The sequence below is a fragment of the Oncorhynchus mykiss genome, chromosome 19 (assembly GCF_013265735.2).
Source record: "Oncorhynchus mykiss isolate Arlee chromosome 19, USDA_OmykA_1.1, whole genome shotgun sequence".
NCBI lineage: Eukaryota > Metazoa > Chordata > Actinopteri > Salmoniformes > Salmonidae > Oncorhynchus > Oncorhynchus mykiss.
The window spans coordinates 50599561-50625424 of NC_048583.1; the positions used below are offsets into that span (position 1 = coordinate 50599561).

Genomic DNA, 25864 nt, shown 5'->3' on the forward strand with positions numbered 1-25864 from the left:
CGTAGCACTCACATCTGTAATTATGAAGTGCTTTGAAAGGCTGTTCATGGCTCACATCAACACCATCATCCCAGACACCCTGGACACACTCCAATACACATACTGCCCCATCAGATCCACAGATGATGCACTCTCTATTGCACTTCACACTGCCCTTTTCCACTTGAACAAAAGGAACACCTATGTGAGAATGCTATTCATTGACTACAGCTCAGCGTTCAACACCATAGTGCCCACGGAGCTCATCAATAAGCTAAGGACGCTGGGACTGAATACCTCCCTCTGCAAATGGATCCTGGACTCCCTGACGGGTTGCCCCCAGGTGGTAAGGGTAGGTAACAACACATCCGCCGTACAGGTCCTGAACACGGGGACCCCTCAGTGGTGCGTGCTTAGTCCCCTCCTGTCCTCCCTGTTCACCCACGACTGAGCATGACTCCAACACCATCATTAAGTTTGCTGACAACACAACAGTGGTAGGCCTGATCACCGACAACGATGAGACAGCCTATAGGGAGGAGGTCAGAGACCTGGCAGTGTGGTGCCAGAACAACAATCACTCGCTCAACGTTAGCAAGACAAAGTAGCTGATCGTAGACTACAGGAAACGGAGGGCTGAGCACACCCCCATTTGTGCACACCCCTATTCACATCAACGGGACTATAGTGGTGAGGGTATAGACCGTATACCTGGGTATTTGGAAAACTGAACAATTTCTTTGAAGTTTTTAAATACATTTGAATATTCGTAGCTACTTTTAAGTAAATACCTGCAGTCAACTTGTGCAATACGTTAGGATATAAAGAACATTGCGTTCTTCATCTCACCTGTCACATTATTATTAACAATGAGAGGCACTCACTGTTGTGCAGCATGGGCCAGGTGATTTAAAGACATTTGCAGTATGCAATTTACAACTAAATGTTTGCCAGCTAGATATCGTATAACTGTTAAGTTAACTGTATAAAATACTTGAATACTTTAGGTCAGAAACTGTACAAAATCTGTGCTCTTAGCATTTAATTAGCATTCTCTATGGGATTTTACATGTACTTGTTAGCATTGCTAACCTTTGGATTACAGAGTATCAGTGAGGTTTGAAAACAGCACCCCTTGTGTTCAGTGCTGGTATTACCGATTATCCTGGTATGGCACATGGTCGGTATGAAGATCTGACAATCTGAATACCAACCAAGCATATCACTAAGGACCTATCATGACCCTCAGATCCTCAAAAAGTTTTACAGCTGCACCATAGAGCATCTGGACTGGCCGCATCACCGCTTGGTAGGGCAACTGCATGGCATCCAACTGTAAGGCGCTACAGAGGGTAGTGCGTACGGCCCAGTCCATCACTGGGGCTGAGCTCCCTGCCATCCAGGACCTCTATACCAGGCGGTATCAGAGGAAGGCCCTAAATATTGTCAAAGACTACAGCCACCCAAGTCATAGACTGTTCTTTCTGCAACCGCATGACAAGCGGTACCGATGCACCAAGTCTGGAACCAACAGGACCCTGAACACCTTCTACCCCCAAACCATAAGACTGCTGAATAGTTATCCAAATATACTGAACACAAATATAACCGCAACATGCAAACATTTCTAAGATTCTACTGAGTTACAGTTCATATAAGGAAATAAAATCAAATCAAATCAAATTTTATTTGTCACACACATGGTTAGCAGATGTTAATGCGAGTGTAGCGAAATGCTTGTGCTTCTAGTTCCGACAATGCAGTAATAACCAACAAGTAATCTAGCTAACAATTCCAAAACTACTACCTTATAGACACAAGTGTAAGGGGATAAATAATATGTACATAAAGATATATGAATGAGTGATGGTACAGAGCGGCATAGGCAAGATACAGTAGATGGTATTGAGTGCAGTATATACATATGAGATGAGTATGTAAACAAAGTGGCATAGTTAAAGTGGCTAGTGATACATGTATTACATAAAGATGCAGTAGATGATATAGAGTACAGTATATACATACCTATTGTGTCTGAGCCGTTGAATTGAGATTCTACTTTGTCTCTATACTGACGCTTAGCTTGTTTGATTGCCTTGCGGAGGGAATAGTTACACTGTTTGTATTCGGTCATGTTTCCTGTCACCTTGCCCTGATTAAAAGCAGTGGTTCGCGCTTTCAGTTTCACGCGAATGCTGCCATCAATCCACGGTTTCTGGTTTGGGAATGTTTTAATCGTTGCTATGGGAACGACATCTTCAACGCACGTTCTAATGAACTCGCTCACCGAATCAGCGTATTCGTCAATGTTGTTGTCTGACGCAATACGAAACATATCCCAGTCCACGTGATGGAAGCAGTCTTGGAGTGTGGAATCAGATTGGTCGGACCAGCGTTGAACAGACCTCAGCGCGGGAGCTTCTTGTTTTAGTTTCTGTCTGTAGGCAGGGATCAACGAAATGGAGTCGTGGTCAGCTTTTCCAAAAGGAGAGCGGGGCAGGGCCTTATATGCGTCGCTGAAGTTAGAATAGCAATGATGCAAGGTTTGTCCAACCCTGGTTGCGCAATCGATATGCTGATACAATTTAGGGAGTCTTGTTTGAATGAATGCAGTGAATGCAGCCTCCGGATATATGGATTCCAGTTTGCAAAGAGTCAAATAAAGTTTGTTCAGAGCCATCGATGTGTCTGCTGTCAGTCAATTGAAATAAATGATTTAGGCCCTAATCTATGGATTTCACGACTGGGTAGGGGTGCAGCCATGGGTGGACCTGGGAGGGCATAGGCCTACCCACTTGGCAGGCAGGCAGCTAGCCCCCCCCCCCCCCGACAAACGATCCCGCAGGTAAAGAAAATGGACGTGGAAGCTCTGGGCTGGCGTGGTTACATGTTGTGTTACATAGTTGTGAGGTCGGTTGGACGAACTGCCAAATTTTCTAAAACGACGTTGGAAGAGGCTTATGGTAGAGAAATGAACATTCAATACTCTGGAAACAACTCCGGTGGACATTCCTGCAGTCAGCATGTCAATTACATGCTCCTTCAAAACTTGAGACATCTGTGGCATTGTGTTTTGTGCAAAACTGCACATTTTAGAGTGTCCTTTTACTGTTGCCTAAAGGAAGATGGTTATTCAGGCGAGTGAGCGATGAGCAGCGCTCAGACATAATTTGACGGTAATGAATCAAGACAAATGCAGAGGAATAAAAAGCTGCACTTAGAGTATGGCCCACCCCACTCTCTCTGTGTGTGTGTGTTGGCCTACCTGCCTTGTTAGGAATCTGTTTTGATCATTCCCGATTGATGCTTTCCAGATCTGTGCACGAGAAAAGAAGTTCTACCCGCAAATGGGTGCAGCAACGCATAAGATTCCATGTTTTTTAAGACAGTAACAGCACACCCCCACACACCAACACAACAGCCTCAAATGACTGAGCACACACACACAGTCAATATTAGGCCAACAGCATACCACCCTGCATCCCACTGCTGGCTTGCTTCTGAAGCTAAGCAGGGTTTGTCCTGGACCAGATGCTGCTGGAAGTGTGTTGGAAGGCAAGTGGGCGGTATTCTTTCCTATGGTCTAAAAAAATTATCCAGGTCAGTGTTTTGGGACATGGCCCTGTGCAGGGGAACGTTAAACCTCTACCCACCATTGCGACCTGTACGCTCTCGTTGGCTGGCCCTCGCTTCATACTCGTCGCCAAACCCACTGGCTCCATGTCATCTACAAGACCCTGCTAGGTAAAGTCCCCCCTTATCTCAGCTCACTGGTTACCATAGCATCACCCACCTGTAGCACGCGCTCCAGCAGGTATATCTCTCTGGTCACCCCCAAAACCAGTTCTTTCTTTGGCCGCCTCTCCTTCCACTTCTCTGCTGCCAATGACTGGAACGAACTACAAAAAATCTCTGAAACTGGAAACACTTATCTCCATCACTAGCTTTAAGCACCAGCTGTCAGAGCAGCTCACAGATTACTGCACCTGTACATAGCCCATGTATAATTTAGCCCAAACAACTACCTCTTTCCCTACTGTATTTATTTTATTTATTTATTTTGCTCCTTTGCACCCCATTATTTTTATTTCTACTTTGCTCATTCTTCCACTGCAAATCTACCATTCCAGTGTTTTACTTGCTATGTTGTATTTACTTCGCCACCATGGCCTTTTTTTTGCCTTTACCTCCCTTATCTCACCTCATTTGCTCACATTGTATATAGACTTGTTTATACTGTATCATTGACTGTATGTTTGTTTTACTCCATGTGTAACTCTGTGTTGTGGTATGTGTAGAACTGCTTTGCATAATCTTGGCCAGGTCGCAATTGTAAATGAGAACTTGTTCTCAACTAGCCTACCTGGTTAAATAAAGGTTAAATAAATAAAAAACCGCCCTCATACCATCAAGGCCACCTAATCATCCCCAGCTGCCAATTGGCTCATTCATCCTCCCTCCCTTGTAACTTTTCCCCAGGTCGCTGCTATAAATGAGAATGTGTTCTCAGTCAACTTACCTGGTAAAATACAATATAATGTAATCTGGTGAGATCTTGGTCATGCATAAACGCCTTTGTGAGAAAGAGTGGTAGAGCGTGTGAGCTTGGGTTTACGGGCCAAAGCTCACAGGTGAACATATTGGCACCACAAATGGACACCTCTAGTGTGTGTATGTGTGTGTGTGAGTAGCAAGAGCATGAGTGTGTGTTTGTGCGTGAGTGTGTGTATGACAATTTCTATGTCTCAGTGTTCATCTGGTCCTGTCCTGCTCTACCTATCAGAATGGCTGAATGGGAACACCTCACGTTAAAACTACCAATCAGAGGCCTTCTTTTGATATCCCCCACAATGCACGCACACTCCCTCTACATTCCTATTGAGTGCCATGTTCTTACAGAAGCATTAACACAGCTCTTTTCTGCATGACTGTTACAGGCCAGCCGAATGGAGTGTTCTTTCATACCTTTCATATTCTTTCATATTTCCTGCTGTGTGACTCTCTCTACCACTGTGTGTGTGTACTGTGCTGGTCTCTCTCACTACCACTGTGTGTGTGTACTGTGCTGGTCTCTCTCTACCACGATGTGTGTGTACAATGCTGGTCTCTCTCACTACCACTGTGTGTGTGTAGAATGCTGGTCTATCTCTCTACCACTGTGTGTACTGTGCTGGTCTCTCTCTCTCTACCACTGTGTGTGGGTACTGTGCTGGTCTCTCTACCACTGTGTGTGTGTACTGTGCTGGTCTCTCTACCACTGTGTGTGTGTACTGTGCTGGTCTCTCTACCACTGTGTGTACTGTGCTGGTCTCTCTCTACCACTCTGTGTACTGTACTGGTCTCTCACCACTGTGTGTGTGTACAGTGCTGGTCTCTCTACCACTGTGTGTGTGTACTGTGCTGGTCTCTCTCTACCACTCTGTGTACTGTACTGGTCTCTCTACCACTGTGTGTGTGTACAGTGCTGGTCTCTCTACCACTGTGTGTACTGTGCTGGTCTCTCTCTACCACTCTGTGTAGTGTACTGGTCTCTCTACCACTGTGTGTGTGTACTATGGTGATCCCTCTCTACCACGATGTGTGTGTACAATGCTGGTCTCTCTCTCTACCACTGTGTGTGTGTAGAATGCTGGTCTATCTCTCTACCACTGTGTGTACTGTGCTGGTCTCTCTCTACCACTCTGTGTACTGTACTGGTCTCTCTACCACTGTGTGTGTGTACAGTGCTGGTCTCTCTACCACTGTGTGTGTGTCCTGTGCTGGTCTCTCTATCACTGTGTGTACTGTGCTGGTCTCTCTCTACCACTGTGTGTACTGTACTGGTCTCTCTACCACTGTGTGTACTGTGCTGGTCTCTCTCTACCACTGTGTGTACTGTGCTGGTCTCTCTCTACCACTGTGTGTGTGTACTGTGCTGGTCTCTCTATCAAAATAAATGTTATTTGTCACATACACATGGTTAGCAGATATTAATGCGAGTGTAGCAAAATGCTTGTGCTTCTAGTTCCGACAGTGCAGTAATATCTAACAAGTAATATAACAAATTCACAACAACTACCTAATGTACACAAATGTAAAGGGGTGACTAAGAATATGTACATATATAGTAGAAGTCGGGAGTTTACATACACTTAGGTTGGAGTCATTAAAACTAATTTTTCAAACACTCCACAAATGTCTTGTTAACAAACTATAGTTTGGGCAAGTCGGTTAGGACATCTACTTGGTGCACGATACGTCATTTTTCCAACAATTGTTTACAGACAGATTATTTCACTTATAATTCACTGTATCACAATTCCAGTGGGTCAGAAGTTTACATACACTAAGTTGACTGTGCCTTTAAACAGCTTGGAAAATTCCAGAAAAGTATGTCATCAGAAGCATCATTTGAGTCAATTGGAGGTGTACCTGTGGATGTATTTCAAGGCCTACCTTCAAACTCAGTGCCTCTTTGCTTGAAGTCATGGGAAAATCAAAATAAATCATCCAAGACCTCAGAAAAATAATTCTAGACCTCCACAAGTCTGGTTCATCTTTGGGAGCAATTTCCAAATGCCTGAAGGTACCACGCTCATCTGTACAAACAACAGTACGCAAGTATAAACACCATGGGACCATGCAGCCGTCATACCGCTCAGGAAGAAGACACGTTCTGTCTCCTAGAGATGAATGTACTTTGGTGCGAAAAGTGCAAATCAATCCCAGAACAACAGCAAAGGACCTTCTGAAGATGCTGGAGGAAACAGGTACAAAAGTATCTATATCCACAGTAAAACGAGTCCTATATAGACATAACCTGAAAGGCCGCTCAGCAAGGAAGAAGCCACTGCTCCAAAACCACCATAAAAAAGCCAGACTACAGTTTGCATCTGCACATGGCGACAAAGATTATACTTTTTGGAGAAATGTCCTCTGGTCTGATGAAACAAAAATATAACTGTTTGGCCATAATGACCATCATTATGTTTGGAGGAGAAAGGGGGAGGCTTGCAAGCCGAAGAACACCATCCCAACCGTGAAGCACGGGGGTGGCAGCATCATGTTGTGGGGGTGCTTTGCTGCAGGAGGGACTGGTGCACTTCACAAAATAGATTGCATCATGAGGTGGGAAAATTATGTGGATATATTGAAGCAACAGCTCAAGACATCAGTCAGGAAGTGAAAGCTTGGTCGCAAATGGGTCTTCCAAATGGACAATGACCCCAAGCATACTTCCAAAGTTGTGGCAAAATGGCTTAAGGACAACAAAGTCAAAGTATTGGAGTGGTCATCACAAAGCCCTGACCTAAATCCTATAGAAAATATGTGGACAGGATTGAAAAAGTAATGTGCGAGCCAGGAGGCCTACAAACCTGACTCAGTTACACCAGCTCTGTCAGGTGGAATGGGCCAAAATTCACCCAACTTATTGTGGGAAGCTTGTAGGCTACCCGAAACATTTGACCCAAGTTAAACAATTTAAAGGCAATGCTACCAAATACTAATTGAGTGTATGTAAGCTTCTGGCCCACTGGGAGTGTGATGAAAGAAATAAAAGCTGAAATAAATAATTCTCTCTATTATTATTCTGACATTTCACATTCTTAAAATAAAGTGGTGATCCTAACTGACCTAAGACAGGGATTTCTTACTAGGATTAAATGTCAGGAATTGTGAAAAACTGACTTTTGATGTATTTGGCTAAGGTGTATGTAAACTTCCGACTTCAACTGTAAATATATGGATGAGCGATGGCCGGACGGCATAGGCAAGATGCAGTAGATGGTATAGAATACAGTATATACACATGAGATAAGTAATATAGGATATGTAGATATTATTAAAGTGGCGTCATTTAAAGTGACTAGTGATACCTTTTATTAAATCAATTTATTACATTTATTAAAGTGGCCAGAGATTTGAGTGTTTATGTTGGCAGCAGCCACTCTATGTTAGAGATGCCTGTTTAACAGTCTGGTGGCCTTGAGATAGAAGCTGTTTTTCAGTCTCTCGGCTCCAGCTTTGATGCACCTGTACTGACCTCGCCTTCAGGATGGTGGCGGGTGAACAGGCAGTGGCTCGGGTGGTTGTTGTCCTTGATTATCTTTTTGGCCTTCCTGTGACATTTTGTGCTGTAGGTGTCCTGGAGGGCAGGTAGTTTGCCCCTGGTGATGTGTTGTGCAGACCTCACTACAACTGGAGATCCTTGCGGTTGAGGGCGGTACAGTTGCTGTGTGTGTACTGTGCTGGTCTCTCTCTCTACCACTGTGTGTGTGTACTGTGCTGGTCTCTCTCTCTACCACTGTGTGTGTGTACTGTGTTGGTCTCGCTCTCTACTACTGTGTGTGTGTACTGTGTTGGTCTCTCTCTCTACAACTGTGTGTGTGTACTGTGCTGGTCTCTCTACCACTGTGTGTGTGTACTGTGCTGGTCTCTCTCTCTACCACTGTGTGTGTGTACTGTGCTGGTCTCTCTCTCTACCACTGTGTGTGTGTACTGTGATGGTCTCTCTCTCTACCACTGTGTGTGTGTACTGTGTTGGTCTCGCTCTCTACTACTGTGTGTGTGTGTACTGTGTTGGTCTCTCTCTCTACCACTGTGTGTGTGTACTGTGCTGGTCTCTCTACCACTGTGTGTGTGTACTGTGTTGGTCTCGCTCTCTACCACTGTGTGTGTGTACTGTGTTGGTCTCGCTCTCTACTACTGTGTGTGTGTACTGTGTTGGTCTCTCTCTCTACAACTGTGTGTGTGTACTGTGCTGGTCTCTCTACCACTGTGTGTGTGTACTGTGCTGATCTCTCTCTCTCTACCACTGTGTGTGTGTACTGTGCTGGTCTCTCTCTCTACCACTGTGTGTGTGTACTGTGCTGGTCTCTCTCTCTACCACTGTGTGTGTGTACTGTGCTGGTCTCTCTCTCTACCACTGTGTGTGTGTACTGTGTTGGTCTCGCTCTCTACTACTGTGTGTGTGTGTACTGTGTTGGTCTCTCTCTCTACCACTGTGTGTGTGTACTGTGCTGGTCTCTCTACCACTGTGTGTGTGTACTGTGTTGGTCTCGCTCTCTACCACTGTGTGTGTGTACTGTGTTGGTCTCGCTCTCTACTACTGTGTGTGTGTACTGTGTTGGTCTCTCTCTCTACAACTGTGTGTGTGTACTGTGCTGGTCTCTCTACCACTGTGTGTGTGTACTGTGCTGGTCTCTCTCTCTACCACTGTGTGTGTGTACTGTGCTGGTCTCTCTACCACTGTGTGTGTGTACTGTGCTGGTCTCTCTACCACTGTGTGTGTGTACTGTGCTGGTCTCTCTACCACTGTGTGTACTGTACTGGTCTCTCTCTCTACCACTGTGTGTGTGTACTGTGCTGGTCTCTCTACCACTGTGTGTGTGTACTGAGAATATGGACATTTTTATTTATTTATTTTATTTTACCTTTATTTAACCAGGTAGGCAAGTTGAGAACAAGTTCTCATTTACAATTGCGACCTGGCCAAGATAAAGCAAAGCAGTTCGACAGATACAACAACACAGAGTTACACATGGAGTAAAACAAACATACAGTCAATAATAAAGTATAAACAAGTCTATATACAATGTGAGCAAATGAGGTGAGAAGGGAGGTAAAGGCAAAAAAAGGCCTTGGTGGCAAGGTAAATACTATATAGCAAGTAAAACACTGGAATGGTAGTTTTGCAATGGAAGAATGTGCAAAGTAGAAATAAAAATAATGGGGTGCAAAGGAGCAAAATAAATAAATAAATTAAATACAGTTGGGAAAGAGGTAGTTGATAGGGCTAAATTATAGGTGGGCTATGTACAGGTGCAGTAATCTGTGAGCTGCTCTGACAGTTGGTGCTTAAAGCTAGTGAGGGAGATAAGTGTTTCCAGTTTCAGAGATTTTTGTAGTTCGTTCCAGTCATTGGCAGCAGAGAACTGGAAAGAGAGACGGCCAAAGAAAGAATTGGTTTTGGGGGTGACCAGAGAGATATACCTGCTGGAGCGTGTGCTACAGGTGGGAGATGCTATGGTGACCAGCGAGCTGAGATAAGGGGGGACTTTACCTAGCAGGGTCTTGTAGATGACATGGAGCCAGTGGGTTTGGCGACGAGTATGAAGCGAGGGCCAGCCAACGAGAGCGTACAGGTCGCAATGGTGGGTAGTATATGGGGCTTTGGTGACAAAACGGATTGCACTGTGATAGACTGCATCCAATTTGTTGAGTAGGGTATTGGAGGCTATTTTGTAAATTACATCGCCAAAGTCGAGGACTGGTAGGATGGTCAGTTTTACAAGGGTATGTTTGGCAGCATGAGTGAAGGATGCTTTGTTGCGAAATAGGAAGCCAATTCTAGATTTAACTTTGGATTGGAGATGTTTGATATGGGTCTGGAAGGAGAGTTTACAGTCTAACCAGACACCTAAGTATTTGTAGTTGTCCACGTATTCTAAGTCAGAGCCGTCCAGAGTAGTGATGTTGGACAGGCGGGTAGGTACAGGTAGTGATCGGTTGAAGAGCATGCATTTAGTTTTACTTGTATTTAAGAGCAATTGGAGGCCACGGAAGGAGAGTTGTATGGTATTGAAGCTTGCCTGGAGGGTTGTTAACACAGTGTCCAAAGAAGGGCCGGAAGTATACAGAATGGTGTCGTCTGCGTAGAGGTGGATCAGAGACTCACCAGCAGCAAGAGCGACCTCATTGATGTATACAGAGAAGAGAGTCGGTCCAAGAATTGAACCCTGTGGCACCCCCACTGCCAGAGGTCCGGACAACAGACATTAAGTGGTTTGATTGTGGTGTCAAAGGAGGGGGATAAGAATGGTGATCAAATCTGTATTCATGACGACCTGGTTTTATTTGGGAGCACATGTTTTGTTCTGCTGTCGCTGGTCAAAAACAAGACAAAAGCCTTCGCCCCTAAAACAAGCCTTGGGGTGATTGCACAACCCTTTGGCTTAAGGATGGGCAGGAGGCAGGCGTGGTCATCCCCTTGACTCAGTTTTTCAAAAGTTATTTATCTGGATTTCACCTATCGGATAGGATTTCATGCATAAAAATAGAATGAATAGAACAGACAAATCATTGAATGGAATGGGGACTCCCAATCTATGCATTTTAGTTATATGTATTTAATCCTATCCGATAGGCGAAATCCAGATAGATAACTTTTGAAAAACTGGTCTCAGGAGAATAGCGATACGATGTGCATGCTTTTGTTTCAGCCCAGCTCTAAATTGAGGATTATGGTGAGTTGAGTATTCTGAACACCTTTAATTAATGGAAGAGTTTTGTATCATACTGTGTGCTACATAGACATGATGTTTCCAGAAGACACAAGTTCATGTTAGATTCTCCATAGGAGAGGAGTGTGTGCTGGCAGCAGCGTTGGGGGTGTTTATGGGGTGCTGAGCAGAAGGCTGTGTGGGTTGTGTGTGTAGGAGGAGATGTATGTGAAACAGGGAGGGTATTTTGGTAGGGGCGAAAAAGACCCCGTCTGTTCCTCCTCTACTTCAATAGCTGGATTAAGTTTCCCTACTTTCCTCTCTCTCTCCGGTAGAAGCCACGGTTTGTATAAAGAAAGACTGAATGGAAGTTACCTTAGTGAGCCCCACGAGAGAGAGAGAAGTACATTTAATTGAATTGAAAGAGAGAGAGCGAGAGAGAGAGAGGCAGGCACCGGAGCGGGATAGTTGTCTGGCGCAGACACCTAGCAGACTCTGCCTGTCCTGGGCTGTCAACTGGGAGTTTGAGGGGGACCGTGATGGATGGGTCTGGAGGATAGTTCCAGACAGGGAAATAAATCTCACTCTCTGTTTCATCTCTTTATCTGTCTCACAGCCTCCCTCTATCGCTATAACCTTTCATTCACCTTCTCTCTCCCCAGATAGTTGTAAGGTACAGGGTGGGGCTGTTGGTAGCAGACACAGAGAAAAACAAGTTGCACAGTGTGTGTGTGTGTGGTGAAGATTAGGGTGACGGTAGGAAAGCCAGTTTGCCAACTCTTGAAGAAACTCTGTATAATGTCTTCGGCTTAAAGAAGAGAGAGGGAGAGAGAAAAAGTGAAAAGAAGGAGAGAAAGGGAAGAGAAAAAGGGAAAAGAATGGGTTTCCCTGAGGATCAGAGAGTCACTGGGATTGGTGTTAGGAACGTGAGAACCTGCTACCTCTGTCTGACCGAGCCCTGTGGTTACCAAACACACACACACACAGCTTTATTTTCGTGAAATTTCAGGACTTTTGGGGGAGTCAAATGTTTTGACACTACTCCTTAACCTAACCCAAAAACCCTAACCCAAAAACCCTAACCCCAAAACCCTAACCCAAAAACCCTAACCCAAAAACCCTAACCCAAAAACCCTAAACCAAAAACCCTAACCCAAAAACCCTAACCCAAAAACCCTAACCCAAAAACCCTAAACCAAAAACCCTAACCCAAAAACCCTAAACCAAAAACCCTAACCCAAAAACCCTAAACCAAAAACCCTAACCCAAAAACCCTAACCCAAAAACCCTAACCCAAAAACCCTAAACCAAAAACCCTAACCCAAAAACCCTAAACCAAAAACCCTAACCCAAAAACCCTAAACCAAAAACCCTAACCCAAAAACCCTAAACCAAAAACCCTAACCCAAAAACCCTAACCCAAAAACCCTAAACCAAAAACCCTAACCCAAAAACCCTAACCCAAAAACCCTAAACCAAAAACCCTAACCCAAAAACCCTAACCCAAAAACCCTAACCCAAAAACCCTAACCCAAAAACCCTAAACCAAAAACCCTAACCCAAAAACCCTAACCCTAACCCTTAAACTTAAAATAGAATTGTAACAAATTCAGGACCTGAAAGATTCCTGACTTTTCCAAAAATGTCTTGTTTTCCTACCTTGTCAGGACAGTGGGTGAGTTGGGGTCCTAATAAGGTAGGAAAACAAGTACACACACAACACACACACACAACACACACACACACACGGCAGCTCACTTCCTAAAGCTGTCATTAGTAGTGAGATTACTATGGCCCAGTGGTCAGGTCAGCTGACTGGTCTCTGTAATATGGCCCAGTGGTCAGGTCAGCTGACTGGTCTCTGTAATATGGCCCAGTGGTCAGGTCAGCTGACTGGTCTCTGTAATATGGCCCAGTGGTCAGGTCAGCTGACTGGTCTCTGTAATATGGCCCAGTGGTCAGGTCAGCTGACTGGTCTCTGTAATATGGCCCAGTGGTCAGGTCAGCTGACTGGTCTTTATAATATGGCCCAGTGGTCAGGTCAGCTGACTGGTCTCTGTAATATGGCCCAGTGGTCAGGTCAGCTGACTGGTCTCTGTAATATGGCCCAGTGGTCAGGTCAGCTGACTGGTCTCTGTAATATGGCCCAGTGGTCAGGTCTGCTGACTGGTCTCTGTAATATGGCCCAGTGGTCAGGTCAGCTGACTGGTCTCTATAATATGGCCCAGTAGTCAGGTCAGCTGACTGGTCTCTGTAATATGGCCCAGTGGTCAGGTCAGCTGACTGGTCTCTGTAATATGGCCCAGTGGTCAGGTCAGCTGACTGGTCTCTGTAATATGGCCCAGTGGTCAGGTCAGCTGACTGGTCTCTGTAATATGGCCCAGTGGTCAGGTCTGCTGACTGGTCTCTGTAATATGGCCCAGTGGTCAGGTCAGCTGACTGGTCTCTATAATATGGCCCAGTAGTCAGGTCAGCTGACTGGTCTCTGTAATATGGCCCAGTGGTCAGGTCAGCTGACTGGTCTCTGTAATATGGCCCAGTGGTCAGGTCAGCTGACTGGTCTCTGTAATATGGCCCAGTAGTCAGGTCAGCTGACTGGTCTCTATACTATGGCCCAGTGGTCAGGCCAGGTGACTGGTCTTACTGTGCCCTAATGCCACTCTGGTGATGGTGACACTTAACACCTCACATACTACTAAACTAGCTGAGCACTAACATGCAGACTGCAATCACATGGTGCTGGGGCTTACACACACACACACTACATATGCTTACACACACACATGCAAATTGGCGCCACACACTCACACTCTCCACATCCGCTGCTGCTACTCTATTTATTATCTCTCCTGATTGCCTAGTCACTTTTACCCCTACCTACATGTACATGCCTCAACAAGCTCAACTACCTCGTACCCCTGCACATTGACTTTGTACCGGTAGTACTCCTTGTATATAGCCTGGTTATTGTTATTTTATTGTGTTACTATTTCCTTTTTTAAGAATTGGCTCATTTTGTATTACTTTTTAACTCTGCATTGTTGGGAAAGGGCTCGTAAGTAAGCATTTCACATTCAAGTTTAAACCTGTTGTATTCAGCGCATTCGACAAATACCATTTTATTTTATTTGACACACGCCTGTAAAACCAAAGAAAGAAGAGGTGAAGCCAATCAGGGAAGGGGAAATCATTGGCATAATTAGAAACTACCTTGTTTTTGTAGTGTGTTGCTTTTGGCTCAACTGTGTTTGCAGTCTATTCTTGTTGCCACCGGGGTCAGAGCACTTAGGGACAGCATCTTAAGACCAGTTCATCTTTTTAAAATAATGCTGACTCATCTCTTCTCTTACTCTATTCAACACCATCAGCCCTCTCTCCATCACCCATTCTTTACCACCTCTCTCTCTCTTTATCACATCCTTGTATTTCTCTTCATCACCCATACCCTAAAGCTGTATCACTCTGTCATTCATAATATCCTTCCTCTATTAGCCACATCCTTGTATTTCTCTTCATCACCCATACCCTAAAGCTGTATCACTCTGTCATTCATAATATCCTTCCTCTATTAGCCACATCCTTGTATTTCTCTTCATCACCCATACCCTAAAGCTGTATCACTCTGTCATTCATAATATCCTTCCTCTATTAGCCACATCCTTGCACAATGTGACACAGTCCCTACTCTTATTGCATCAACCATTTCCATTTTCCAATCCTTCTCTCTCTTGTTCCGTAACCTTATTGTCCATGCTGGGCTGCCTCTCTCCCTCCTCTCTCAGGCTTTCCAGAGAGAGAGGGGGCTGGTCATGATAAGAGCAGGAGAACAAACAGTTTAATCTGCACTCCTCTTCTCTGAAAAGAGAGGGACTAAAAGACAGCCCTCTCCCACACTCGCCAAGTCATTCGTTCATTCATTTTATTTATTCATTCCTCCATCATTCAATCCGGATCAGACAAGAGCTGTTCCTGAATTCCAGCACATGCCCACTTCCCCTCCTCCCTCTCAACTCGTTTTGCCATTCCTATATACATCCACTTTCTACCCTTCCTATCCATCCTTGCAACACACCCACCTCCTTAATTTACTCTTCACCTCCCTCCATAACTATCTCTCTCTCTCTCATCAGGTCTCTCCTGCTCCACTCCTCTCTTCTCTTCCTGGCATTCATCTTTTTGCATTTCCGCTCTGGGTACCATAGTAACCGGTGATGAGGAGAAATGGATCAATCTGACATTAAGGCTTCTGATGGTCCTCATCCTGCAGGAGGTCAGGGGGTATGTACATGTGTGTGCGCACCCACACACACTAGGAGTATTTATGCACAGACCCCTGTGAAGAGGAAATCAAAACATGTTCCCATGTTTTGTCTATTTGAATGTGTATGCACCACAGCCATCACAGCATACAATGAGTACCATCCCTACATACAGTCACACCCACTATCACTACCACCCACACAGCTCCTGTCACACAACATTGCCCTCTGGGCTGCATCACACACCATTCAGTTACATCAGACTCATATCAACTACTCTCCTATGTCACAACGGCTTTATAATACAGTCAATACATCATAGATAGAAGATGCCACTATCCACAGATTTAGGACCAGCTTAAAGATCCTGACTTAATCATTGAGGATTTAAAACCAGCAACACTCCCTTAATCCTACACCAAAATGCACCCTCTACAGAAGGGTTCCCAGGTACACTGGCGGCCCTGGAGTAGATGGCGAGCCCGAGTTCCTCTGTCCAGTGTCTGTGTTCTTTTGCCTATCTTAATCTTTTATTTTTATTGGCCAGTCTGAGATATGGCTTTTTCTTTGCAACTCTGCCTAGAAGGCCAGCATCCCGGAGTCGCCTCTTCACTGTTGACGTTGAGACTGATGTTTTGTGGGTACTATTTAATGAAGATGCTAGTTGAGGACTTGTGAGGAGTCTGTTTCTCAAACTAGACACTCTAATGTACTTGTCCTCTTGCTCAGTTGTGCACCGGGGCCTGCCACTCCTCTTTCTATTCTGGTTATAGCCAGTTTGAGCTGTTCCATGAAGGGAGAAGTACACAGCGTTGCACAAGATCTTCAGTTTCTTGGCCATTTCTCGCATGGAATAGCCTTCATTTCTCAGAACAAGAATAGACTGACGAGTTATTTGTTTCTGGCCATTTTGAGCCCGTAATTGGAGTAATCGAGCTCCCAGCCTCACCAGACCGTGAGGCTGGTTGAGAGACCGGCCCATTCAACATCACCAGCTGTCATCATAGACAGCTCTATGGTGAGAAACATCTCGGTCCCCAAGTCAAAAACCCTGTGCTACCCAGGAGCACGAGTACAGGACATAACAAGGCTGCTTCAGACTGTTCTACACAGGAGCACGAATACAGGACATAACAAGGCTGCTTCAGACTGTTCTACCACAGGAGCACGAGTACAGGACATAACAAGGCTGCTTCAGACTGTTCTACACATGAGCATGAGTACAGGACATAACAAGCCTGCTTCAGACTGTTTTACCACAGGAGCACGAATACAGGACATAACAAGGCTGCTTCAGACTGTTCTACCACAGGAGCACGAGTACAGGACATAACAAGGCTGCTTCAGACTGTTCTACACAGGAGCACGAGTACAGGACATAACAAGGCTGTACAGGACATAACAAGGCTGCTTCAGACTGTTCTACCACAGGAGCACGAGTACAGGACATAACAAGCCTGCTTCAGACTGTTCTACCACAGGAGCACGAGTACAGGACATAACAAGGCTGTACAGGACATAACAAGGCTGCTTCAGACTGTTCTACACAGGAGAACGAATACAGGACATAACAAGGCTGCTTCAGACTGTTCTACCACAGGAGCACGAGTACAGGACATAACAGGGCTGCTTCAGACTGTTCTACCACAGGAGCACGAATACAGGACATAACAAGGCTGCTTCAGACTGTTCTACCACAGGAGCACGAATACAGGACATAACAAGGCTGCTTCAGACTGTTCTACCACAGGAGCACGAATACAGGACATAACAAGCCTGCTTCAGACTGTTCTACCACAGGAGCACGAATACAGGACATAACAAGGCTGCTTCAGACTGTTCTACCACAGGAGCACGAGTACAGGACATAACAAGGCTGTACGGGACATAACAAGGCTGCTGCAGACTGTTCTACCCCAGATGCTGGGACCTGACACTGTCGTAGTCCATGTGGGGTCAAACAACATCAGGAGGGCTAGCTCAGAACATGTGAAAATGGATTTTAAAGAACTGATTTTAGCGTTTAAAAAAAATCAAAAACAGCCAATAATTTCAGGTCCAGTACCATCGTTGGGCCACGGCTGTGAAAGATTCAACAGACTGCTGGCATTACACATCTGGCTAAAAGACTACTGTAGCTCTGCTGAAGTCACTTTTATTAATAACTTTGACACATTCTGGAAACAGAAGATACTCTACAGGAATGACGGAGTCCATCCAAATCATCTTGGCTCCTGGACTCTGTCCACACATTTCAAGGCGTTGAAACAATGACTGGTAAATGATCCAAGACCAGCTCAGTTAATCCCTACCATTGTGACAATGAGTCGTCATAATGCTGCATCAAATGTACATGATCTTAGGGGTATTGGCAAACACAATGTACAGTGGGGCAAAAAAGTATTTAGTCAGCCACCAATTGTGCAAGTTCTCCCACTTAAAAAGATGAGAGAGGCTTGTTATTTTCATCATAGGTACACGTCAACTATGACAGACAAAATAAGAAAAAAAATCCAGAAAATCACATTGTAGGATTTTTTATGAATTTATTTGCAAATTATGGTGGAAAATAAGTATTTGGTCAATAACAAAAGTTTATCTCAATACTTTGTTATATACCCTTTGTTGGCAATGACAGAGGTCAAACGTTTTCTGTAAGTCTTCACAAGGTTTTCACACACTGTTGCTGGTATTTTGGCCCATTCCTCCATGCAGATCTCCTCTAGAGCAGTGATGTTTTGGGGCTGTTGCTGGGCAACACGGACTTTCAACTCCCTCCAAAGATTTTCTATGGGGTTGAGATCTGGAGACTGGCTAGGCCACTCCAGGACCTTGAAATGCTTCTTACGAAGCCACTCCTTCGTTGCCCGGGCGGTGTGTTTGGGATCATTGTCATGCTGAAAGACCCAGCCACGTTTCATCTTCAATGCCCTTGCTGATGGAAGGAGGTTTTCACTCAAAATCTCACGATACATGGCCCCATTCATTCTTTCCTTTACACGGATCAGTCGTCCTGGTCCCTTTGCAGAAAAACAGCCCCAAAGCATGACGTTTCCACCCCCATGCTTCACAGTAGGTATGGTGTTCTTTGGATGCAACTCAGCATTCTTTGTCCTCCAAACACAATGAGTTGAGTTTTTACCAAAAAGTTATATTTTGGTTTCATCTGACCATCTAACATTCTCTCAATCTTCTTCTGGATCATCCAAATGCTCTCTAGCAAACTTCAGACGGGCCTGGACATGTACTGGCTTAAGCAGGGGAACATGTCTGGCACTGCAGGATTTGAGTCCCTGGCGGCGTAGTATGTTACTGATGGTAGGCTTTGTTACTTTGGTCCCAGCTCTCTGAAGGTCATTCACTAGGTCCCCCCGTGTGGTTCTGGGATTTTTGCTCACCGTTCTTGTGATCAAGTCCGGGCTCTGGCTGGGCCACTCAAGGACATTGAGAGATTTGTCCCAAAGCCACTCCTGTTTAGTCTTGGCTGTGTGTTTAGGGTTGTTGCCTGTTGGAAGGTGAACCTTCGGACCCAGTCTGATGTCCTGAGCGCTCTGGAGCAGGTTTTCATCAAGGATCTCTGTGTACTTTGCTCCGTTCACCTTTCCCTCGATCCTTACTAGTCTGCCACCACCATGCTTCACCGCAGAGATGGTGCCAGGTTTCCTACAGATGTGACGCTTGGCATTCAGGCCAGAGTTCAATCTTGGTTTCATCAGACCAGAGAATCTTGTTTCTCATGGTCTGAGAGTCCTTTAGGTGCCTTTTGGCAAACTTCCAGTGCACTGTCATGTGCATTTTACCGAGGAGTGGCTTCTGTTTGGCCACTCTACCATAAAGGCCTGATTGGTGGAGTACTGCAAAGACGGTTGTCCTTCTGGAAGGTTCTCCCATCTCCACAGAGGAACTCTGGAGCTCTGTCAGAGTGACTATTCGGTTCTTGGTCACCTCCCTGGCGGGCGGCCAGGTCTCGGAAGAGTCTTGGTGGTTCCAAACTTCTTCCATTTAAGAATTATGGGGCCACTGTGTTCTTGGGGACCTTCAAAGTTAGTTGCAGATTTTTTTTTAGTACCCTTCCCCAGATGTGTGCCTCAACACGATCCTATCTCGGAGTTCTACGGACAATTCCTTCGACCTAGTGGCTTGGTTTTTGCTCTGACATGCACCGTCAACTGTGGGTCCTTATATATCCAATCATGTCCAATCAATTGAATTTACCACAAGTAGACTACCATCAAAAATAATGTTCATTACTTGTAATACATTAGCAAACATTTCTAAAAACCTATTTTTGCTTTGTCATTATGGGGTATTCTGTAAAGATTGCTCAGGACATTTTTAAATATGTAATCCATTTTAGAATAAGGCTGTAACATTCCAAAATGTGATATAAGTAAAGGGGTCTGAATACTTTTCAAATGCACTGTATATGTGCTTGTATACCAAATGTAAGCAAGGGTTGAAATGATTATGTTTTAGTCAAATATTATATCTGTTTGTGCTTCTGTCGAAAAACATAATTCCACTTTGACATTATGGGCTATTGTATGTAGACCAGTTAGAAAAAAATCTCAAGGGGTGTGAATCATTTCTGAAGGCACTGTAGGTATGCTTTTCATCACGGGACTGTTCTGCTCTTCTCTACTGCACCAAGCAGAACTTGGCTCTCTATCCCACTGAGGATATGTCATCACCATATAGGATATAGCTACTACTAGCCTACACAGTATAGATCGATGAATGGGTTTGATTTGTCTCACCAAGGTGTAGGCTAACTGGTGTTATCCCAGCCAACTGTCTGTCTCTGGTGAAGGCTATGTGTGAAAATGCATTGACGTTCTGATTGTTTCTCTGTATTTTAACTAAGCTCTATAGAAATGGCAAGATAATTAAGGCTTTTAAGACTAAATACTTCCCTTCATTTCTCTGACAGACTTTGAATGGCATAATCACCCAATTCAGGGTAGCAGTGTGTGTGTGTGTGTTTTTTTCTAAGGACCTGGTGGTCAAGTGGTGTTCCCAGGGTTTAGTGTAGTTGATTAGAGCAGTAGAGTATGTGGGCTGCCAGGACCCCATGCTGGGAGAGAGAGACAGAGAAGAGAACCACCATGGTGGAGACAGACCTCCCACACACCCTGACTATCCCTCTCTTCCAGTCTGAGACACTTTCTCTTTCTATCCCACTCACCCACTTTCCCTCACCCTCATCATATCAAACTGACACACACCACATACTCTCTCCCTCTTCTATCCAACCTCCTTTACTCTCTCTCTCTCATGTAGTTGTCCCTTAGCTCAGGTCTATCTGGTCTCTCTCTTGTACAGGGTTATTATTAGAGGGTAGAGGGGATAAATCCAATCAATTATTATTAATTAAATGTCCTTATTATTATCCTGTCAGACCAGGCCAACTCCAGAGTGATGTTATCATGAGCAATTTCCCCTGGGAACCGTAAGACCTTGGGAACCACCTGGCTGTCACCACTGCGTCATATCAAATCTAATTTTATTTGTCACATGCGCCAAAAACAACAGGTGTAGGGGCCCTTACCGTCAAATGCTTACTTACAAGCCCTTAACCAATAATGCAGTTCAATAAATTGGTTTAAGAAAATATTTACTAAATAAACAAAAGTAAAAAAGAAAAAATAACAATAAAATAACAACAACGAGGCTATATACAGGTGTATGTGCTGGGGGGGGGTTGCTTAGTGGGTGCAACATTGGGTGCTCTGTTGTGACTCAAGAGCTCATTTGGCCGTTCACACACTCTCTCTCTTTTAATCTCAACCCTTCGCCACATCCCTTTCTCCCCCCTCTCCTCCCCTTAGGCTTAATTGACTGCAGTGTCGGGTGAGAGAGAATCGTTCCACGCTGAGAATCAAACCCTCGATTGTGGAGCGTTGGGGCAGATTAGTGGCTTGTTAGCAATGGTGAATAATGTCATCTGGCACCAATAGACCTGCTGTCAATCACTCAGGATACACAGCACAGTACCAAACTGGGCTACAGGCCTCAGACAAACATACAGCATTAAACCCAGGGCCCAGCTACACCACCAACCAGGGCTACAGGCCTCAGACAAACGTACAGCATTAAACCCAGGGCCCAGCTACACCACCAACCAGGGCTACAGGCCTCAGACAAACGTACAGCATCAAACCCAGGGCCCAGCTACACCACCAACCAGGGCTACAGGCCTCATACAAACATACAGCATTAAACCCAGGGCCCAGCTACACCACCAATCAGGGCTACAGGCCTCAGACAAACATACAGCATTAAACCCAGGGCCCAGCTACACCACCAACCAGGGCTACAGGCCTCAGACAAACGTACAGCATTAAACCCAGGGCCCAGCTACAGCTCAACAGTCAGGGCTACAGGCCTCATACAAACATACAGCATTAAACCCAGGGCCCAGCTACAGCTCAACAGTCAGGGCTACAGGCCTCAGACAAACATACAGCATTAAACCCAGGGCCCAGCTACAGCTCAACAGTCAGGGCTACAGGCCTCAGACAAACATACAGCATTAAACCCAGGGCCCAACTACAGCTCAACAGTCAGGGCTACAGGCCTCAGACAAACATACAGCATTAAACCCAGGGCCCAGCTACAGCTCAAAAGTCAGGGCTACAGGCCTCAGACAAACATACAGCATTAAACCCAGGCCCAGCTACAGCTCAACAGTCAGGGCTACAGGCCTCAGACAAACATACAGCATTAAACCCAGGGCCCAGCTACAGCTCAACAGTCAGGGCTACAGGCCTCAGACAAACATACAGCATTAAACCCAGGGCCCAGCTATAGCTCAACAGTCAGGGCTACAGCTCTACTCAATACATGTTTTCTGTTGCTGTAATTGGATGTGGTTCACTAAAGGCAGGGTTTACACGGCGTTCTGGTGAGACAGATGTAAGCCGCGTTCGCGTGCACACACAAAGACACTATGAATCAGAGCGGGTATAGCCAGTGTCCCGTGAGGGATATTATTAAATTTGCGGGTTCCCACATCCAGAGCCCTCCACTGATGCTGCCAGGGTTACTTGGAGAGACAACTAGAACACTCGCACATTGCAACTCCTCTTGTTGCAACAATTTTGTAAAGCTGCCTTCTGGGGCTGCAGGGTAGGGTTTAGGTTAGGCAACTTCTCTACTGGATTAAATCAAGTTCAACAACAGACGTTAGTTTAAAATCTTAACATTAATATATGTTGATACAATTCAACAACAACAAAAAATGCCCAATGATTGAATACACAGAAAATAAATCACCACCTGGTTGGTTTTCCCCATGTGATGTTTTCGGGTGATTCAGACGGGGTCAAGATCATCTGAAAATGAGGAACAGCTGTGCTGGGAATTTCTGGACCAGATTGGATTTTTACACTTCATTCATAATATATTTACATAACTGGTCCACTGCAGCAAAACATAAGTTATGTCATCATCATCATGCTACAACTAGATTTAGACAGAGGAGAGAAAGCGAGGCAAAAGATGAAAGTACAGCTACATGGTTTTTGGAAGCTATATACACTGAGTGTACATGTGTAGTAAGGTGATGGGTAACAAAACAGATGAGGTCATTTTGAAAGGTTGGAGATAACATTATGCCATCATAGTCATTAATGCCTTTAACTGGAGATGCAGATGACACACAAGTCAGACCTTTCATCATCCAATCAGAAAATACTGTCTCTGACACATCGCCTCCAAGCCACAGAGGCATACGGACAGAGAAAGACATGTATTTACAAGCTTTTACCCCTAACTCTACCCCTTTACAAGGTTTTACCCCTAACTCTACCCCTTTACAAGGTTTTACCCCTAACTCTACCCCTTTACAAGGTTTTACCCCTAACTCTACCCCTTTACAAGGTTTTACCCCTAACTCTACCCCTTTACAATGTTTTACCCCTAACTCTACCCCTTTACAAGGTTTTACCCCTAACTCTACCCCTTTACAAGGTTTTACCCCTAACTCTACCCCTTTACAAGGTTTTACCCCTAACTCTACCCCTTTACAATGTTTTACCCCTAACTCTACCCCTTTACAAGGTTTTACCCCTAACTCTACCCCTTTACAAGGTTTTACCCCTAACTCTACCCCTTTACAAGGTTTTACCCCTAACTCTAATAATTACTAGTAGGCTAAAGCCTACTGACTGTAAAAACCTATCCTTGCCCATTCATTCTGAAGAAGGACAGAACAGCCAGTAACCTGAGTCGGTTGGATTCTATGTCAGCCCAAACGCTCCAATTACAGCCTCATATCAGTCTCTATTCATAAACCATTATCCCTTTGGGGCAAAGGCAATTCCCATATATACAGACACAGCTATAGTCCGTACCTCCATGGAGAGTGCGGCCGTCTGCTGGTCGTAGTGGTTGAGGAGGTTGGGCATGAAGGTGGCGTTGTAAGGCAGGTCCTGGCACATCCGCAGTCCTACTGGCTCACAGGTAAACGTACTGTGGCTCTCTGCTGTCTCCGCATGGATGGACAGACAGGTGGAGCAGAGGGATGAGAGGAAGAGAAGCAAGAGGAAGAGTGACCTAGGCATGACCCTCTCTCTGTGCACGTCTGCTATTGCAGGTGACGTGTAGTCCCACCTCACTCTCATCCTCAATGAGCAGGGGAGGGGGAGAGAGGGATGAAGAGAGGAAAGGAGGGATGAGATAACAGCAGGGCTATTCTTCTTCTTCTACACAATCACACCATGGAGATCTGTGGCACTCACAGGGGAATCCTGCTGCTTCCATCCCCCAGAGGAGTGCACCCTGTCTGGCTACGGGATCCACCCAGTCAGCCTCCTCTGTCTAGATCTGTACCCGCTGGAGGGCTGTGATCATCAGCCTAGATTTTCCACCGTTTCCCCCTGCACAGCTATGGTCTTCTCTCTCCAATGAAAGAAGAGACTACCTATTGAAAGTATTCAGTGTTTCTTCACAAAGAACGTCCAATGGGCCAATAGCACAAGTCAAGCAAGACCTACAAGTTAAAATACAAAAGAATGTTTAGACAAGTGACAAGACAGTCCTATACAATTGTAAACAAGTGACAAGAGACTGGGAGTTGAAAAACAGCAACCCCACCCCTCATTTACACAAGTCCCCATATATTGTCTTTATTACATTATTATTACAGTCACTGTTATTGTTTTATATATGTATTTATGCTCAAACAGACAGATAATTGATGAGGGTGAAAACAATTGGGTGTCAGTTCAACTTCACTGGTAAACATAAGCTTACATACAATCAGATATATTATAAAATGCATTTATATCAGGATTGGCTACCGTCAACATGATACTGTCCTATAGGTCTATGACACACCTATAGGTATACAGGCCTATAGTTGTGTGTCGTCCAATACAGTATGTATCTATCTATGTAGTGGTTACTACGCAGAGCAATTTATAGTCATTTTTGCAGGACAACCTTATTGGGCGTTGTTACTACACAGCTGCGCACACGCCCTTCCAGTCAATTCAATATATTGTGCCTAGAAAATCATGCATCATCGTCTTGCATTCCACTCTCTTTTCATTTAAATGTACCCCCCCATGCAAGCCGACCCCCATGCCAGCCGGGCAACTAACGTATTCTCCCAATGTTTCGCATGGGTTGATTACCCTGCCACTGCCGGTATCTGAAAGAAATGCCATTTAAACGGTGTATAGGAGATACAGCAACCTCTGTAAGTATGTAGTAATGTAGCTATGCCGGTTAATAGTAACAAAATGCAACGCAATAATAGTGTAACATTGTTTTTCTATCTAGTCTCATGTCATTTTAGAATGTCTGAAATCTCTGAACTACAGCCCGCGAAGGAACTTGTCTCTGTTCTAACGCTACCATTTGCGTTGCATTTTTATAGGAAGCAAAGAAAACAAATCATGTATTGGCTTGTTTTAGTAATTGTAAAATTGTACTCGATAGCTAACTCGTAAACGTGACATGGTTACATTGCAATTTGTGTCGCAACCTCAAACTGATAAAGTGACTAAATATGCAAGAAATAACAAGAACAAAGTCTTCGAATGAACGTCTTGAGCATAGTGCCAAAAAAATCCAAACTTCACCTTCAATTGGAATAATCGTCGATCTGCACTGCTCTTTGCGGATGTTTCTTCCAGTGACAATACACAAGCAAGTCGCTAGCTCTCTCGGTCTTTTCTCTCGCTGCTGCACGCAAATCCATGGAATGATCTGTTCCCCGGACGCGCGCTTTGAGCTAGACCACCAGTGTATGCAACATTATCATCGACCAATTCAATTGATTTGTGTGATATATCAGATAAATCCCAATATAATTCACACCGTGTCCAGTTATATATACACTGTGCATTCCTTCATGGTTGCGCAATAGTTTGCCGACTGAGTAAACCTGAAAGTCCCCATCGCACCTTAACACTGATG

The 25864-nt window shown here is 44.8% G+C and overlaps 1 protein-coding gene across 1 annotated transcript in view; it reads right to left on the reverse strand.

Moving 5' to 3' along the window:
• LOC110498379 (frizzled-3) overlaps positions 1–25761 on the reverse strand; it is a 42609-nt gene extending 16848 nt beyond the window's left edge. Inside the window, exons 1-2 of the mRNA XM_036955028.1 lie at positions 25528–25761; positions 23794–24431 (exon numbers count right to left, since the gene is read on the reverse strand). Coding sequence (XP_036810923.1) covers positions 23794–24063 — 270 coding nt within the window. The 5' untranslated portion in view covers positions 24064–24431; positions 25528–25761. The remainder of the gene's footprint in view (positions 1–23793; positions 24432–25527) is intronic.
• Between the last annotated feature and the right edge of the window lie 103 nt (positions 25762–25864).